At 38.2% G+C, this 19566-nt stretch overlaps 1 protein-coding gene across 1 annotated transcript in view; it reads left to right on the top strand.

Annotated features, from left to right (window-relative positions):
* Nucleotides 1-1365: 1365 nt before the first annotated feature.
* Nucleotides 1366-19566, top strand: part of ar (androgen receptor) — a 32015-nt gene continuing 13814 nt past the window's right edge. Inside the window, exons 1-3 of the mRNA XM_084941751.1 lie at nucleotides 1366-3007; nucleotides 10753-10904; nucleotides 11075-11191. Coding sequence (XP_084797877.1) covers nucleotides 1845-3007; nucleotides 10753-10904; nucleotides 11075-11191 — 1432 coding nt within the window. The 5' untranslated portion in view covers nucleotides 1366-1844. The remainder of the gene's footprint in view (nucleotides 3008-10752; nucleotides 10905-11074; nucleotides 11192-19566) is intronic.

Here is a 19566-nt window from a genome sequence, read left to right as displayed (position 1 = left end):
TGCTATTAAGCAATTCATTACTTCATCTTCGTGATTACGTGACTTATATGTTCCCTCAAAGTGAAGAGGGGGATCATAATACTGAGCGCTCAATCGCAGCTTGTGCACTGTAGTAACTAGTAATTTTGTGCACCTCACTATGAAGTGTTACTGACGTCTATATTAAACATGCAGAACTGCTGCTGTTGTCTTTTCCATCTTATTGTGATTAAGTGCTTTTCTTTTTTTGGAAAATGAGCTCACAAGCATGACACACAATCTATGAAGTAATGTGATTGCCCATTTTGGAGGAGCAGGTTTTGCACATGTGTCCATCATGTACTTTCTCATTTAACACTTTAGTTTGAGTCACAGTGAGACCATTGGGCTCTGAATCAGCTTTGCTCTGAATTTCACTGGATCCTCTGTCACCATGTTTCTACATTGTGGATTACACGCTGTAATTTTAAGGTAACAGGAGCTGCAGCTCTGTTCAGTTTTCTCAGCTTCACATTTAGATGTGTGTGGCTCACAGACCACAGAACGCACACAGCCACAAGACTTTGTCTCAAATTCATGTCAAGAACCAGACATTTTCAAAGACACAAAACATGTCAGGGCAAATTTTAAGGTTGTGGGGGATTATTCTTATTTTTAAATGATATGATCTTTAAGAAGAATACTAAATCTGAAGAAAAGTTAGGAGGGCAGTCATACTGCAATTGCACAAATCTTTTGGTAGAACTTTGCCCGATATGATTTTACATATTGAACCTTGATAGAATCAAGTACCAGAGAAGCTCCAGACTTACAGTGATAACTTAAAGACATGCATAATTTGCTAAATAATGAGTATTTACTACACTACTACACTGAGGACATTTTGTGCATTCGATTTTGAATTTCTGGTGACTTTTGTCAATTTATGCTGGAAAAAACACAAGTTATTAGGATGGGTTGGGTTTGTCTGTCCTTCCTTCTGAAATCCAGCCCTGTGCAAAGCAAACGTCAAAGAAAGTTAAAAAAAAAAGTGAAGAAGTAAAAGATAAATAGCACTTTGATAGTTTTGTTTTTTTTTTTTTACTCCGTAAGCCACTAAAAAGACTAATAAAAGTCTGGATCTGAAGACAGGCCTCTGAGCGAGCTAAATAGTACCAGATCCAGCTTGTAAATCATCTTAAACAATTTGAAGTGGTTTTACAAATCCATAAACTGGACTTATATCTGCACCTAATGTTTGGAGAGCGTTTATTGGAAAGATTAATCATGACGCAAACCTTACCTATCAAAAAGGCTGAGGTCTTTTTTTTAATCCGACAAGACATAAAAAGAAAATAGGTTTGTACCCTGTGGAATTTTACTAAAAAAAAAGAAGAAGAAAAAAGAAAGAAAGAAAAAAGAAAAAGCTGTGGTGGGCCCATAAAAATGTGATGGGCTGCACACATGCAAGTCTGATGTAAAACAACCAGAGGCAGAAAGGCTAACATTACATAACGGAACGTTTGTTTTGTGTGAAGTCTTCTTTACATGCTTTTTGGCGTGATGACAAATAGAAGTTTATTATTAAAGTACACATATTAAATCATTTGGCGCCTTGGTTTTATTGTAACCCATTGGAGGGGAAAGTGCCATGTTTGACGGACACAGAGTCCTTCCCTGAATTCCCTTTTAATCAACTACAAGTCGAGCGCCTGACTCTGAACATCTCAGTTTAGGAGGAGTTTGTGACTCCTGCGGCTCACCTAGGACCTTTTACCAAAACGCTTTTCACAACGTGAGAGTTGTGCTGTTGTGCTGCAGAGAACTGCGAAGACTTTTTGACGTGCAAAGTCCAGTATCCTGGCAAAGCAAACACTTTCTGGGACATGAGCCAAACGAGCAGACAGTTATTTTGTGCCAAAATCTGGCCAGAGGATAGGAAATCATACACAGGCGACGTCGTGACCGCTGCCAGTATGGCGCAAAAAACTGAAGAAAGTCGCGTCTATTTCACCAAAACCCCGACTGGAAGCAGCGCCGGGAGTTTGGCAGAATCCGAGAATGCAAACCTGTACGGATCCGGAAGCATTATTCCGCTAGCCTGTGACATGGAGAAACGCTGCTGCCAGACAGCTGCTGCTCCTCAGGAGGAGTTAAGCGCTGAGTGCCGAGTGGGCGACATTCGCTCCTTTTCTGCCTGCGCCACAATCTCAGAAACAGCCAGGGAGCTCTGCAAAGCTGTGTCCGTGTCTCTGGGTCTGACCATGGAGTCCGGTGACACGAGCGAGGCGCACGTTTCTCTCCCCCCGTGTGCCGCAAATGACCAAATGAGCGCAGAGTATTTATTCGGGGTGGAAGCCGTGCCTGCGAACTGTCCCGGAGCCCCGGCTTCTCTCTCCGAGTACAGGTGTCCCGAGCGAGATGAGCGCCCGCCACACGACCACAAGCAACAGGTGAAAATGTTCAAAAGTTCAGAGCCCGCGGCGGCTTTTCATCACCTCACTTCCACGGCGACATCTGTGAACGCGCAAAACTTCACGCTGTGCCAGGCTGATGACATAACTCCGAAAGAGATAGATCATCTGGACATAGCGTGTGCTGCCTCTTGCCCTTACGCCCCAGCTGCGCCGGAGCCTTTGGCACAGTTCGGCCCCGCGGCTGCACAGAGGCCGTGCGGAGCTTACAACTCCGTGGAGGCAGCGGGAGACGTCGGGGATGCCGGGGAGAATAGGTCCATGGGGTTTCAGGCAGAACGGTACGGCGTCAAAGTCAAATCTGAGGGAAGTGCATCTGCAGGGGCGTTGTGGGTCAGCAGGCCTAATTACAGCTTCGGCGACAAGTACAACTCGCAGTTTTGGGGGTCGAGGCAGTGCATGAACGTGCAGAGCTCGGGAGCGAACTCCCCGTTTATATGCAATCCATATGACGGGACCGTAATGCGCCGTGAACAGTGGTACCCTGGCGGGATGCTGAGGACGCCTTATCCCAACTCCAACTACATGAAGGGTGAAGTCGGCGAATGGCTGGATGTCACTTACAACGACACCAGGTGAGCTTTAGTCGGCTGGGAATAGTAATTTTACGTGATTACAATATAAATATGTATTTCATATTGCGGTATAACCAAAGGTTGAACAGTTCTAGGTGTAATTGCGAGCCAAAAGGTCTACTTTATATATATATATTCAAACTCAGGACCACAGGTTGACCCTTTGTCCCTTAGGGGGCTTGAAGGTCTGTCTCTGACCAGGATTAGATCACCAATCCACAGACTGACAAACAGCAAAAGGCAACTGATACTACACCACATATCAATTTCTTTACTGTGTGTGTGTGTGTGTGTGTGTGTGCGTATTTCTTTTTTCTTTGTTGTTGTTGTTCTTTTATTGATGCAGGAAACATTTACCCCACACTTGTTTTTTCTGGTTCCAAACCATAGTGGCAAACTGAACAGACTGTTTAAAAAAATTCCCTGCTGAGAAAATGTGTAGGCAGAAGTTTCAGGCTCCGATCTAGAAATACACCTGCCTCACATATTTGGCAATTTTACAGTAACCCAGAGCTGCCGATTTTATACACTGTGTGAAAGTCTAATTTTTTAAAAAAGACAATAATTGAAGTATGCCAAACTGATTATAGCTACAACAAAAACAAAGGAGATCAAAGCGATACATGGAAACATTTTAACAACCCTTTTCCTCCAAACATTTGTAATGAATAAAGTTTGATTCTATTTTTAATAATTTTTTTCTGCATAAAGTGAATGAGAGGAAAAAACAATGAGATGTGTTGTATGTATTCAGATGATAGTGGATGTATTCATTTCATAAAGTCAGATGAGGACAGAGAATAAACTTGGAGAAAAAGGGGGGAAAACCACTGCTTGACTTTTTCTTCAAGTTTGTTTGTTCCTTGACTATTGTAAATGTTAGTCCCCATGATTTTGAATGCTGACAAAAAAGATGAGGCGGTTTATAGACAAACATTTGTATTACCCGACAGTGACCTGGTGGCTGCCATCTGTGTACCTGAAAATAAGATTTAGTTTAACTTAATTTACCTGTGCCACTGGGTGATGTTTCACATCAGTTTGGCTCTAGCTAAGCATTCAAAGTTAGTGTGATAAAGAGATGCAGGCAGTCTTGTTTTAGCGAGAAGATTTCAATGTTTCTGTGGCACAAAAGTGGGAATAATTAACAACACAAGTTAACAAAAAAAACCCAAGCCACACGTACAGTTGGTGCTTTTGTAGTTTCAAATGTTTCTGAGTGTGTTAGGTTCTTAAAATCTCTCAACACATTTTAGTTCAGACTATTAAGTGCCCCAATGAAAACAAAGCACCCGAAGTGGGCACGTTAACTGACAGCCATCGTGTGATGTGCATGCCACACAGAGGTGTTGTCTGCTGGTGTTGTGCAGAGCTTTCTCAAATTCACCTGGGTGAATGATTGTTAGTGCAGTCAGAAAAGGGACACTGTTTCCTTTGGCTGTTAGTGTTCAGTCCCGCATAGCTGTCTACGTGGTGTGAAGTGAATTTCTGTACAAAGCTGCTGAGAGGAGGTGTAGCAGTGTGGTCTGCCTAATCTACTGAGCAGTCAACCCAAGAAGGTCATTTTTGAAACCATGTTATATTTACCTATATATTTTTTAATCTATAAAAACATTTCCCAGAATTAACTTGTCAGTCTACTTCTTTAACTTTTCATACTTTCACCCAAGAACTGATCCCTGTGTGTAGAGAAGGGTAATGGAAAGTTTTATGGATTTTTTTCACTTAGACATTACTGGGTTTTAATTTTGTTCTACTTTCTCACTTCTAATGATTACATCGTGTTGTATTATTGTGAAACATGGCTAACAAACCTAGAGTAGCAAGACTGACTGCTGAAGAAGCCTTGGGGCAGATATTTAATGCACAGTGAAAACAGCTCAGTTGATGTTGATGGGTTAGCTCAGGTTTAAAACAATGATTTACGATACTAGAACATGTGTCGTAGATGGGAGTGTTCCTTGTGGGGAAATGATTGCGTTGTATTTTTGATAAACGCATTAAAAAAGGAATTCCTGTACAAAATGGAATAAAATGGGGTCATAGATGACCTCACTCGCTCTTTCTAGCTTGATTGCCCAAGGTTTAAACTGAAAAGACTCCCAGCCCTTGCATGCTTTACCTTCTGGCAGAAGATATGTATTATTTTAGTTTTATGGTAATTTGCCTTGACTGAATGTTTACCTGTAGCGGAGGCAGTGTGGAGTGGTGGGAAGGTTATTCTCTAAATGTAATTGGTTACAGATTATTACTTACCATTTAAAAATGTAGCAAGGGTTTGCTTCATGAAAGCAGTGCCATCATTTGCTTTTTGATGACTTTTTACATAAATTATTTAGACTGAAACATCTACAGGGTTTCCTCAGCTTTGATAGCCAGCATTTCACTGTTCATTGTATTTCACTGCTGGTAAACCGGCTTTATTCTGTACAGCGATGTTAGAGCCTTTATGATTTCAGAAAGGAAATATTGTTGAATTCTAGCACTGAAAGGCATTCTTGGCCACAGGCCTTGTTGAGGTCAGCTCGTTGCAGGCACGGCAGACTCAGGATGTTTAAAGCAATGCACATTGTTTGATTGACAGGCCTGAAATTGTGTAAATTCAAGCAGCAGAGTGAATCAAAACAACAAAAAGAAAGCACATGGCTGTTAGGACATGAATGTCAGATCTGGAAATTGCAGATCAGCTGGTGGAGATGCCTGAGGATTGTGTAGAGGTCTACGAAAAGAATTGGCTATACCTTCTCTTTTGATTTATCACCATAGTCAGTATTGTCTTTATATCACCGTGGTCTTAATTGTCAGTTTCTACTTTAGGTTGTGATTACCACACATGCGCGCACTCACACACACGCGTGCACACACACACACACACACACACACACACACACACACACACACACACACACACACACACACACATCCAGTACACCATGGTAACCTTCACCTATCTCCCTTATGTGCAATATTGCCAAGTGCAATTTTTCTTATGCAACATAGTATTTTATTCTATTTTATCTTATTCTATTCTATTGTTTTTTCTTAATTTTTGATGGTCTTAACTTTGTACTGTCCGCTGCCATGACCAAACAAATTTCCCACGTGTGAGACTAATAAAGGTTTATCTTATCTTAACATGACAAATCACTAACAGATGAGTGCAGTGTTCTCAGGGCCACGGTGAGATTTGGCACTTATGTTTGGTGCAAGAAAAAAACAAGATGGCAGCAGTAAAAATGTTCAGCATGAGGCTTTAGAAATGGACGTCCACAAACCGATTTATGTTTCCTAATCCTATTTTTATATATAATCGATGGCACTTTCAAACGAATGGAGCTTGTCTAGATGTAAAGAGAGAGCTCTAAGGTGCAAACCTTCTTACACTTGATGCCACTGACCTCTGAGGGTATTGACTGGCGTTTTATGGGGAAGATTCCAAAAGTAGGCATTCCTGCATGGTGGCAAGATGCAAAGCACGAATCTGATCACAATGTAGAGTAACACAAAACAGAAAATTAGAAAGTGAAAGCAGCTGATCTGTGACAGATCAGTAGGTCCTCACACTGGGTTCAGAGAGGTTATGTAGTTTATAGTTTAGACCATGAGGACACTGAGTGAGCGAGACATTGCTTAATGTCTGAAGCCCTTTCAAAACCCTAATTTATACACAACATGAACACGATTCAAGACTTAAGGTGCAGGATGTTTTGTACAATTGCACCACTACAAAGACTGGGAGATGTTTGAGGAGCAATGAATGGAACACTTTTGGATATTAAAAAAATACAAAAGTAGGAAAGAAAAGTTGAAATAAATAAATAACATAGCCAGTTGTAAATACATTCAGCCCTTGTTTAGCAACCAAAGCAATGATCTGCTGTTCATTTGCAAAAAGCTGATCTCTGCTGAACTCTTTTTCCTGTCACCACATTGCTAAAATCTCTCTTATGCCGTGAGCGAGAGCCTGCTTTTTTACCTTTTGTTGCTGCTTCTTAGATTTGGTTTTAACAGAAAGATTTTGTGCCTTGCTATCATTTAGTTTGGAAAAAATGCATTGCAATAGTTATGTGTATATGTTGCAGTTACACCTGCTGTGATCATGAGGAACATCTGTGTGGTTTTACTGCAAAGCAGAGCTGAGAAAACTCAGGCATGCTTTTACCCATTTGGACCTGGTGGCAGTGAGCTGCACAGCTGGATGGAGTTATTTAGCCAGGCAATTATGTAAAGTTGTAGTTTTGATTAAATTCTGGGACTACGCCTGGTGGAAAGTCAAGACATTTTACCTACTATGGGAAAAAAAATAATTTTAACAAAATGCTTTAATTTTTCAATTTGTAATTTAATAGCAGTTAAATACAGTTTAGTATTACCATGTGATATTTCTTGTTTACTGCACTTTGTTGTTAATCTTTCCAGAGTTCCAGTTTTAGACAAAGAGATTATTTATTGAAACTTTCACAGCATTAAAACTGCATTTTCAGCGCTGTGAATGCTGCAGACCTCAATGATTCGCAGCAGTTAAGTTTTTGGAAACGAACCCCCGGGGACATATATGGGATCGGAACTGTGACGACGGCGGCAGTCTGGTAGATATGTGAAGGATTCTGGTTAAAATCTTAATAGGAGTAGTTTTGAGCAGCAATTTTCTAGAAAAATAACTTGTGATTGGTTGGTTACCCTGTGACATTAATTGGTAGTGCAGAAAAATAGCAACCAGCCAAGCTTTGAAGAATTTTACAAGACTGGTAACAAAGAGCAGGAAATGGACACAGAATGTTTCTGTTTCGTCTGCGTGTGGAGTCAACCAAGTATGCAGAGTGGCAGCACAAATGGCAGCGAGAGGCTTGCATAGTACAGTAACTCAGTAAAGAAACCTACTCGGTGATTATTATTATTATAGAGTACTTAAAGTAAATGTGATCTCTGTCAAATCAGGCCATAATACTTCATGCTCGACTAGCGTGTCTTGCATGTGAAGGATGAGCCATGACCACATAAATGAATGAAAACAGATGTTTACCAATCTATTTAGGCTACGTCTACACGTACCCAGGTATTTTTGAAAACGCAGATTTTTCTATGCGTTTGCACCTTTCGTCCACACGTAAAAGGCGTTTTTGGTCACTGAAAACGGAGATTTATAAAAACTCCGGCCAGGGTGGATATTTTTGAAAACGGAGAAAACGCAGAAAACGCATAAAACGCAGCGTCAAAGGTGTGCGCCTTTTTTGACGTCACACTGTGCGCCACGTTATTGTTTCGGTGAAATGAATTTCTACAATACTGTTACTGTTAATTGTACTCTCTGCAGTGTTTAAATGCTTACATATACACACACAGTTACTGTCCCTCCACACATTTTTTTTAAACTTTATTTAACAAACAATGAGTATACAACATACGAACAGATGAAGTATACAAAACAACAGAACACTGTCCCTCCACACATACGACTCGGTTCTGCTTCTATGCCCCAGCTTTGTTTACTATTTCCCACCGAGGCTTCTAGACTTCTGATTGGCCAACATTTCTACACGGTTAGGAATATATCGCCACCTGTTGCTTTGGCATGTTCCTAGCAGCGTTTTCCTTCATTTCTGCCTTTACGTGTGGACAGGATTATTTTTTAAAACGAAAACGGAAAATCTCCGTTTTCAAAAATACCCGTGTACGTGTGGACGTAGCCTTAGTTCCATCCCGCAACACTATATACAAAAACAAGCTGAACTGACTATGACCAAATAGCAACCATCTTAAACATTTTACTCGATTGTGTCTGATCAAGCATGGAGGTGGCTGTTGCAGGACAATTTTTGCTAATTATTGCAACAGAAAAAGTCTCATTTAACCTGTGAAAGTTATCTATTTGTACTTTTACGTTGTAGCAAAATACTACCTTGAGGTATATGCTTCAAGGTAAAGAGTAAACCTGAATAATATCTGTTCATTTTGGAAATATTTAAATGGTCACTATACCAATTATATTCAAATGTAATTATTCACAAGATGACATCAGAGTGTTTAAAACGTCAAATGCTGAAGGCTAAGTGTGTATATTCTTAAACTCTGATGTTTGTTTTTTGTATTTTAAAATTGCAATAAAGGTCAAATAAAACCATATAGCATGCAGTCAGACACACATAAATGCCACACTCCGCTGTGGTGTGTGAGTGAGCATACGACTGACAACAACAATAACCCCATGTGATGTAAAAGTTTATATCAGGCATATTTACATGTATCTATTTTTCATCCTTTTACTGAATTTTGCTCTGTCTAAAGTAATTATTTTAATGGGACTGCCTGATTAGGTGGAAATGTCTAATAAGTGTTTATAACAATTTCTCTTTGGACTACATCATCTGGCCTGGATGTTAACACGATCCAGGTGATTGGCACGATAGCTTAGGAATTTTTCAAACGTGAATCTTTTGTCATTAACTGTGCCCTAAAGCACCCGGCAACCGTATGTAAACACATAAGTTAAAACAAGTAAGCGCCACACAGGTCAGCACATTTTCAAGGATTCACACAAATCCACAGAGTAAGTAACTAGAGTAACTTTATACTAGATAAAAAGCGTGTTCCCCATCAGGCTTTATTCAAGAAAAAATAAAGCCAGTCTCCCTGTTAAAAAAAAAAAAGAAACATGCGTATTGCACTTGTTCTACCAGTGAACTAATCTTGCTAGCTTCCTGTTTTCAATAAAAGAGTTAAATGTGGTTAGCCCAGATAATTTGCCTATTACAGTGTCTTTAAGTACAGCAAAAAGCTGCATCAGTAAGTTATTTTCAAAAAAGGAAAGTACCGCATGCCTTAGGATATACACAATTATGCATAATAGGACACCACATTTTGGCTGGCTGGGTTAAGAGAAAATTGTCACCTTCTCTGTTAACACATTATGTGCAAATCTGATCAGTTCAAGCTCTCATCTGTCAGTTGGGATTATTAGCGGCCTCTTTTGTTCTGTGCGCCGAGCATTGGCATATTGACATGCATATTTTTCACATTTATCATCAGCAGATCCTGGGCTACAAAAGAATACTAGGTTGCTCTGTATAATCTCAACTCTCGTTGCTCAAACTGTCATCTTTTAATCACAACCCAGCCGGACCTACGTGTTGAAGAAATCTAATTAGACTTTGTGTGTTAGTGTTAAGCATTATATAAATGTGAAGCTTTGAACAAAAGGGCCCTTCTTTAAAACACTTAAGTCTACTGTAACAGAGCTCATATAAAAATGAATTCAAATTAGATTTGCTGCTTATTATTATAAAGTTGTCAAAGCCCAAATGCATACGTGCCATGCTCGAGTTTTCCCATTCTGATAGAATATTTTATTTATTCTTAAAATCAGTCAGGACACAGTGAGGCTCTTCACTTCATGCTTGTCTCTTTTACACCGAACCTTGATATCTGAGTAGCACGTCACCGAGGCAGCATTGTGTCTGAGTTGTCTCCAATCTCTCTGTGTCCAAGGTTGCAGCTCACTCAACTCACCCCAGCCCCCCTCCGTACCATAGCCACGGTGCTTCAGTCTTTCCCACACTTTCATCATTGGCCTGTCCTCTTTTTTATAACTACCTAACTACCTAATTACTAGAGTTTACCATGGGTCTTGGGTATGAGTGAATTAAGTAGCTCACTTGTGGTATAGTATGAGTTTAATTTCGTGTGGGATAAAAATGGTTTATGATTTTACAAATGGCTTGTTTTGGGGGGGTTGTGTTTGACTGCAGGTTTGAGTCCAGTAGAGAACACATGTTTCCCATGGAGTTCTTCTTTCCCCCACAGAGGACATGCCTCATCTGCTCGGACGAGGCATCTGGCTGCCATTACGGCGCACTCACCTGTGGCAGCTGCAAGGTTTTCTTCAAAAGGGCTGCCGAAGGTAAAGCTTAAAGCATCCAACTGGGCTGTGAGTTTTATGCCAGCCCACTTGAGATTCTAGCTCTTTATTCTACACATTAACAGTTCCTAAAGAGTTTTGTGTTTGCTCATGGTTATCTTCAGTTTAAGTGATTTACATTTTTTTACATTGTTTCACGGTTTCTCCTGTAGGCAAGCAGAAATACCTGTGTGCCAGCAAGAATGACTGCACTATTGATAAGCTAAGAAGAAAGAACTGCCCCTCCTGTCGCCTGAAGAAGTGCTTTGAAGCTGGGATGACTCTTGGAGGTGGGATGGATTTTTGCAAAGAAGCAGCTAATACTTGTTGACTTGATGCTATGGTTTATAATGGTGTGTGTGTATATATATATATATATATATATATATATATATATATATATATATATATATATATATATATATATATATATATATATATATATATATATAAAGAGAGAGAGAGAGAGAGGGAAAAAAAAGATGAACAAAGCACTACAAAAAAGTGAAGCCCTGAAAGTGACACTATTAATGGTTTCCTCAGACCAAGTATTTTATTTTTTCTACACTGCACATCTTATCTGGCTCTCTTCAATTGCAGCATCATCACAATAGGGGATGTTACTGATAATCAAGCCCCTGACTGAGCTGCCATGCAATTTAGACCTCTTCCATTCACTTCTCCTTACTGTCACCAAGACCTGCTCGTCATATTAGGCTGTAAAGATTGACATGTAGTGCACTAATTTTAGTCTTGTGTTCAATTTTCACTCTCTTCCATTTTCTCATTCTGTTAACGGTGAAAATTGTACTAGAAGCACAAAGCTGACATGAGACATGTGAATTAAAGCAGCAGACATGCTGGTAATTTTGCCACCAGTCACTGACAAACCCATGGAGGGAAAATGTGATCTAATGCTGTGATTGTTAGTAAAAAAGGACACCTTTTCTGGTTGTGGCTAAAAAGTTCCTTTCACTTATCTTCTCATCACAGACATGTAATTCATTCTTGGCATCTAACAGGGAAATATATGGCAATAATTTTGTGGAAGTGGAAGCAGAGAAATTATATGTTTGGTCCTATTATCCCAGAGGGTGTTTTACTGGAAATACTTTAAAGTCCTAAAATGCTTAGAGAATATGATGATTAATGTATTACCAAATGTCAAATCCACTGGCATCTATATGCCTTAAATAATAACCCTACTACTAGATTTGATCTATTTGTTTCACTTCTTGTAGTTTAGAAGGTCTGCCATGCTATGTCTAGCATTTATTTTAATCATAATTCTTATGAGTTATTCTTATAATTTAAATTCAATATTATTTCTGGAATGTTAATTACATCTGCAAACAGATAACAAACAGCTACTTTCACCAAAGCATGATGGGAGTTTTATTTTGAGCAGTCACAGGAAAGCTCACTGCACATCTGCTGTCCCAGTGGAAATACATTTCATGGAGAACATTAAACTGCCTAACATTCTTTTAAAACTTTGCAGTTTCAGAACCCAACCCCTGACTTCTTTTGACAAGAGTATAAGAGATGTGTATCACAATCTGCAAGTCAGAGTTAAACCTTTATAAAATAATGATGCACACAAGCCACTATTTTTCTCCGGCATTTGTTGAAAAAATAAGGCAGCTCAGTGAATTGGGGCCATTCTGTCAAAGTTCCACTGCTTGATTTTGTAATATTACTTTAGTTTAAAAAAAATCACAGTCATGAAGTCAGTTTATTACAGTGGTAAAAGTTATTCAGTTGTACTATCCAGGATTATGTGCAGGTTTTATCCCAAAACAGGTAATGCAAGTTATCTGAATTATAGGGCAGGGCTACCGCAATGCTTCAGTAAATATACCCATATGGAAAAGATATATATAAATCTTATAAAGTTTCTATCTGTCTTGTATGAAACTTGTATGAAAAGCATACAAGAGTGAAAACACATATAAGATCCCTTGAAAAATTATATAATGAAACTTGTATGTTTTGGATACTTGCTAAAAAAATATATGAAAGTAATGAGAAAGTGGCCACTTTCATGAGTAAATCATGTAAGCCTTATATGATTTATATATGATTTACTCATGAAAGTGGCCACTTTCATGAGTAAATCATATATGGTTTTACTATTTCTTTTCCATATGGGTAATAGCGCTTTGAGTGCTTAGTGAGAGTAGAAAAGCGCTATATAAGAACCAGTCAATTTACCATTTACCATGGTGTTTCATAGTTCCCTATCTGCCTCAAGGTAAGTCAATCGCTTTCTTATCAATTTGTTTTGATTACTGATGCTAGTCTTTCCAAGTCAAATAAAGGCTTCAAAGTACCTGAAGACCTGAATATAAGAGATGGATGTTAAAATTCACACTGGCTAGTGCTTCACAGTCAACAAACGAGAGTTAAATCTTCTTCTTCGTTTTTTTTTGTTTGTTTTTTAAAGTTGAACAATAACAGATTGTTGAAACAAGTGAACATAATTCATTGAAGTACACATTCTCAGAAATAAACTATATTGCTGGTAAACTCCAAAGAAGGTAGAGCATGGCAGATCGTAGAACCTACCATGGTAGGGCAAAACAGTCTTGGAGTCTAGATGCTGCTGATGGTGGAGATGAAGAACTAATATAGTGACTTAGATGGGGTGGAGATGAGTTGCAACAAAGAGTCTGAAAGGCAGAGTGACAGAAGAACACAGAGATTTGAAGGATGGACATCCGAAGACTGATTAGCTTGCAAATGGTGAGCAAGAAAATGAATGGTCAGAGTAATGAAGATAGAATTGACATTGAGAAGGAAACAAGAAGAATAGGCAAGCAGCTCAAATGACCAAGAATTCAATCAGGCAATAGAATACAGATTTCACGTCAGAGTTTTGCTTTGCAGCTGTACCATCCATTGGGTTGTATTCCTTTGTTTTGAACACCTAGAATTGGGCTTTGTCCAAAACCAAGCAGTTCTCGTTATTGTAATTCTAGCACAGCACTTCCATAGTTCAAACTATAACATTAGTATTTCACATCTCTCCGTTTGCCTCAAGGTAGAACGACCTTTTCCCCAGCAATTTACCCTAATTCCTCCTGTCAGATTCCAAAGTCTTCCCAAGCCAGGCAGAGGCTCAGATCCCTTAAGAACTGTCATCCAAAATGGTTGAATTCAAGGTTACGTATATCTGCTATCTGGGCAACTTGGATTAGACAAAGACTTGAGGTTAGAGCAGTCAAGTAGTAACCTGTGAGGTGCTGGTTTGTGTCCCTGTTTGCATGCTCTCTCTGATTGATATAAATAAGATAAATTCCAAAGATGTAGGATGTAAATCAAAGCAGAATGCAATTATTTGCAAATCTCATAAATCCATATTTTATTTAAAAAAAAAACCTATCAGATATTTAAACAGATATTTTACTTTTTCATGAAAAATAATAACTCAATTTAATCTCAGCAGTACATCTCAATAAACTTTGGATGGGGGCAATAAAAAGCTGTAACCCCATGTTGCAACTAATTGGGTTAATAGAGAACATGTTAGTAACATGAGCATTTATAAAAAATAATATCTTACAGAGTTTCTTGGGAGTAAAGATGGGCAGAGATTCACCAATCTGCAAAAAAAATTGCATCTACAAATTGTGGAACAATTTCAGTAAAATGTTCCTCAACATAAAATTGACCCCTTTGAACATCAAGCACTGATTATACTTATACTATAATATCATCATTGAAAGAGTCCCACAGTCTGGAGAAATATCTGCTTGCAAGGGACAATGTTGAAAATCAATATTAGGTGCCGTGATCTGAGTAATGTCCTCAGTAATGTCCAACCCCCAAAAGACCTCAGCCTGCCCAACAGATGAAGCTGACTTTGGCCCCTGTTGCAAAAGTTTGAGTGTTACGTGACCAGTCCAGTTTAGTGTTATAAGGTGAACTCCCAGCAGTTTGTTCCTGACCCTGATGTTCAACAGTGTGATGGGAGTTTTCTCTGGAAGTCAACCACCATCTGCTTCATACAACTGGTGTTTGAGTTCACACTAGATGACAAAGTCAGTGATGACCTTCCTGTTCTCCAGATCATTCTCCTCAGATATACAACCACTGATGACTTTATCATAAGAGAACTTCTGGAGGTGACATTTAGTGATGTTGTATCTGAAGTCCGATATAAAGAGTTAAAAGGAAGGGAGAGAGCACTCTTTCTGCTCGGTGACAGCTTGTACTTTTCGACTCTCCTTTTTCTCCCTCCCTCGCTCACAGACACATAACGGGTATGACAGTCTATTCTCCCTGCAGCACTACATTGCCCATGAGGCTACATTCTTTAGGGCGATGCCTGTAACACTCTCTTATTGCCTTCATATTAAATAAATTTTTTTTATATTTCTTCACGTCATTATGAGACGCAAGATTGAGACACAGGCATTTGAGCCTCTTAATGCGTGTTTTGTTTGAGTTTCCACCGGCGTGGAATTGCCAAAAATAGCGAGGGCATAGCCTAACATATGAAAGAGGAAAATACCGCCGTGTAATCCCTTTATTTCAACAAAGTAACTGTATTCTGAATACCCCCTTTTTAAACGGTAACTGTAACGGAATACAGTTACTCATATTTTGTATTTTAAATACGTAACGGAGGTGCATGTATTCCGTTACTCCCCAACACTGCCTGTGGACTACATATTACATCCCAGTCTGTGGTTTTGAAGCAGTCACTCAGCCTCTCACTGGTCTCCTCTGACAAGATCTTCACAGATCAGGTAAGATTTTGTCACGGAAATTATCTCAAAAAAAACCAAAAAACTTTTTGGAAAACATGGAAACCTCTGAGCTAAAGAGGAGAGGGACACGCTGCATCTCTGACAGTATGGGCATGTTTGAGTGCCTTTGGACTTCTTACACATCTGGACAGGCACCAATGCTGAAAAGTATATACAGGTTTTAGAGCAACATATACTCCTATCCAGACAACTTTTTCAGGCGAGGCTTGGCATATTTCAGCAAGATAATACTAAATCACTTGCTGCAGCTATTAAAATAGCGTCATGAAACAAAAATGTGACAGTGAATACCCAGGACTGTTGCCCAGCTAGACTCTTATATCGCACAAAGATGGGACAATGTTCCTCTCCAAAGTCCAGGATCTGGTCTCCAGGCAAATACAGTATTCCAAACAAGAAGGAATACTACACTGTGGTAAAAACACAGCCATTAACGTGGTACACTTAGTTGGTTTAAAAATGTGATAATTTTCAAGTTCTCATGTGATTAAAATATGGGTTTTCAGGGATTCTGTTTTCATTTAGATTTTATATGTATTATGTTATCTAATAATTAACAAAGATCTTGATTTCACTAATATTAAAAACACCAATTTGTTCCAATTCATATAGCACCTGTACTGTTAAAGAACTGGAGTCATTTAGTCTCTCTAAAACCTCAGAACAACCTTTGTGTGACTGCCAAGATGCTTTTGACAAATACTGATTTAACTAATCCCTTTATACTGGCAGCAATAGCAAGACAAAAATCATAAATAACTAAAGTTCATTTACTTATTTAATTAGATTTAATTTACTAAAATGCTATATAATATCTCACCATTTTCTCTTCAAAGAAAAAATCCAAGTGCTCATTAGATATAGAACTAATTTTTATGTTGTTATTCTGTTTGTTTAGAAAAACACACAAAAAAACCCCATTTTAAAACAGTAATTAAAACACTTAATGACAGTTGTAAGCAGTTACAGTTTCTCTCTTGGTACTTAACAGCCAATCAGAAAACTCTCAAAATGATTTAACTGAAATAACAGACTTACCAACCAAAACTGGTCAGTAAATAACATGAAAGGAGGGCATTACAACATGTCTTACCAGGACGAAGGGACAAAAACAGGCAAAATAAACTGAATAATAATTTCTCTTCGTTAACCTCTGAGCTTTCTCTGCTATTTCTTTATTTAGTTTTAATGTTTTCTGTGCAGTCAAATAGTTTTTTTTCTCTTTTTTTCAAATCAGCTGCATCACACACTATATCATGTGTACAAATGCATAAAATACTATACAAAAAACAGAGCAGTAGTAATTAAGAGGAGATAATGAACACTTCTTTTCAGAAGGATTTACATTTCATGCACTTACTTGACATTTTGACAGGGACACTAAATCTGTGTTTCCAAGTAAACACGCTGCGGTGTGAAGTCCAGAATGATCACTGAACAGAAAGTTTTACATTGTCCCAGCGTTGATTCATTGTTTTAACGCTTCAAAGCTAAGCATATCAAACCTGATACATGTGTTTTTGTGAGTCTTTGAGAATTCTACATTCCATTGTGATTTTTTCTCTCTGAAAAAACAAAATAAATTGCATGAAAGATTAATTAGATTATTTCATGGTTCAGAGTTAACTTCATATCTATTTACGGTTTGCTGGTATTTAAAGTAATACAAAGATAAAATAGGAAGAACTAGTAAAGGTTTAATAAGTTTTTATTCTTACAGAAACAATTAAAAAATATATTTATCTCCAAAAAGCTGACTAAGAAATCTTTTTAAATGTTTTATTACATTCGTTATTAAATGTTTTTTTTAATCTAGATTCGTCACATCACAGCAATGTAAAATTTCAAGGTATTTACACACTTACGAGCTAAAAATAACTTAACCTGATTGTAATACGTACATTTATCCTGAGCGAATTTCCCTCACTGTTTTTTGAATAAATTATTTGAATGAATTATGTTATTAAATTCAACTGAGTTTAAGCTGCATTTTTCCCAAAACAGAACTCAAATGGCGTGTGGATGGATGGACAATATATATGATTCTGATCAAAATATTATATTGTTGTCCTGGTGATTTCATTACCATATATTATTATGGTATACAATGTAAAGAACTTGCATGTTGCATTTACAGTTCTTATGTTTATATAGAAATGTGAGCATTTCTCTGGCACGTGACGCTTTGTGACTTGGTTTAATGTTCAGTTTTGCCATCCTATCACACTTTCATAATTTCAGAAACAAAATTTACAACTAATGACAAAACTTAGAATGCAAGACATTACACATGAGATGAAGTAATCCAAAAATAGAATTCTATAAATATTGTGATTGTGATGCAGATACTATCAAAAGCAACTAATCGACCTGGCAAAAAAAGAGTGGTAAAGTTCGCCTGTGGAATTTGATATGAGAGAAAATGGGTTTGTTCTGGATAAGGGAGCAGCTTATTTACTGCCACTTTGAGCTGGAAATATTGACATGGATGCCAAAGCGTATGCAACGTATGCAAGTTAATGCAGGTGGTTGTCACTGATTTGACATATTTATTGTTCCTAGACCAAGTCTTTGAGCGTAACAAAGCCTGAATCCACCTATTGGGTGTCTCTGTCTCTTTATATTGGCTTCAACTCAAGTATGGAGAGTGTCACGTTGGCTCGACCCAACCATTTACATTGTTCTCTGCAAAGATCAGATGCCTGCCTGTGTCACCAGTTGAGAATCCAAAGGAAAAAAATTTTAATTAACCATTTTTACTTGAAATATTTGTTATTGGATCAGGAGTGGAAATGTGAGACTTACAAATTATCCATCTTATATAATCTGCAATTTTCTTTCAGCTCTGCCACTCCTGAGAGAGACTTAAGTCGTGTCTATAACTGGCAGCTCAATATTTATCAAACTGAAGAGCCAGGCTGCAGTTTTAATTAGACATTCTCTACACACAGAAGCTGCAAGAGGCAATTGCACGACAATTAACAGTTACTTTTTTACTGTCACTCAGCTTTGATAAAACAGATTAAAAATTTAATATGTTCCTCATAGTCTGATTCTCCATCTTCTTGTCTTTTTTGTTTCCCCCAGACACTACAACAGATTAATTGTCAGAGAAATACATTGTAAAATTACGCCTGTACGAAAGATCCTGTTGCACTTCAAAAATCGCCAGAGCACACAAGTGTGTGTTCTTCAGTACACTCATCACATTGTTGCCATTTGTATTTTCCTGTCACTTGCTCTTCAGCAGGGCTGACATTCCCAAATGACAGGCTGAGCCGAAGCTTAACCGTTCATAAAACTGTTCTAGGAAAAAAATTATAGGTGATCTTAAATCTGACTGCTAAAGAGCTAAATGTATTTGGCAGCTTCTCCTGCTCTAATTTGGTTTGTAAGTGCAGGTTGCCATATGGAGCAGCTGCTGCAGGATTTTCAGCATTTGTGGAGGAAGAAATTACAGCTTTGTTAAGGTCAAGATGGGAAACCAGTATGTTTACTTTAACATACAGTATTTGCTGGTTTTGCTTTTGTTGTCTTTGAATTCTTAAGATACATACATTGCACAAAGAAACACAATTGTAAGGTAGAAATGCACAATTTACTGAACTGTATAGTTAAAGGAAATATTTTAGGACTCTGCAAAGGCAAAAAGAAAAAGAATATTTTCATGTCCGCATTACCAGTAAGGACTCGCACATGATGACAATAGGCTTTCTATCAGACGAGGCTCATCTGTTCAGTGAGTCCTCTTTCAAATCAAATATGATTCAATATTCTAGTCTATTAGTAGCACAGTATTGAGTATTATTGAGACAAATTTAATATTTATTTTAAAATAGTTCACAGTCCACAGTTGCAGTATGGGGCATTTCTGACATATTATTTGGAAA

Source organism: Perissodus microlepis, chromosome 10, assembly GCF_051167445.1.
Source record: "Perissodus microlepis isolate ML-2025 ecotype Zambia chromosome 10, ASM5116744v1, whole genome shotgun sequence".
NCBI classification, from domain to species: domain Eukaryota; kingdom Metazoa; phylum Chordata; class Actinopteri; order Cichliformes; family Cichlidae; genus Perissodus; species Perissodus microlepis.
This window is presented reverse-complemented; position numbering and strand designations above follow the sequence as displayed.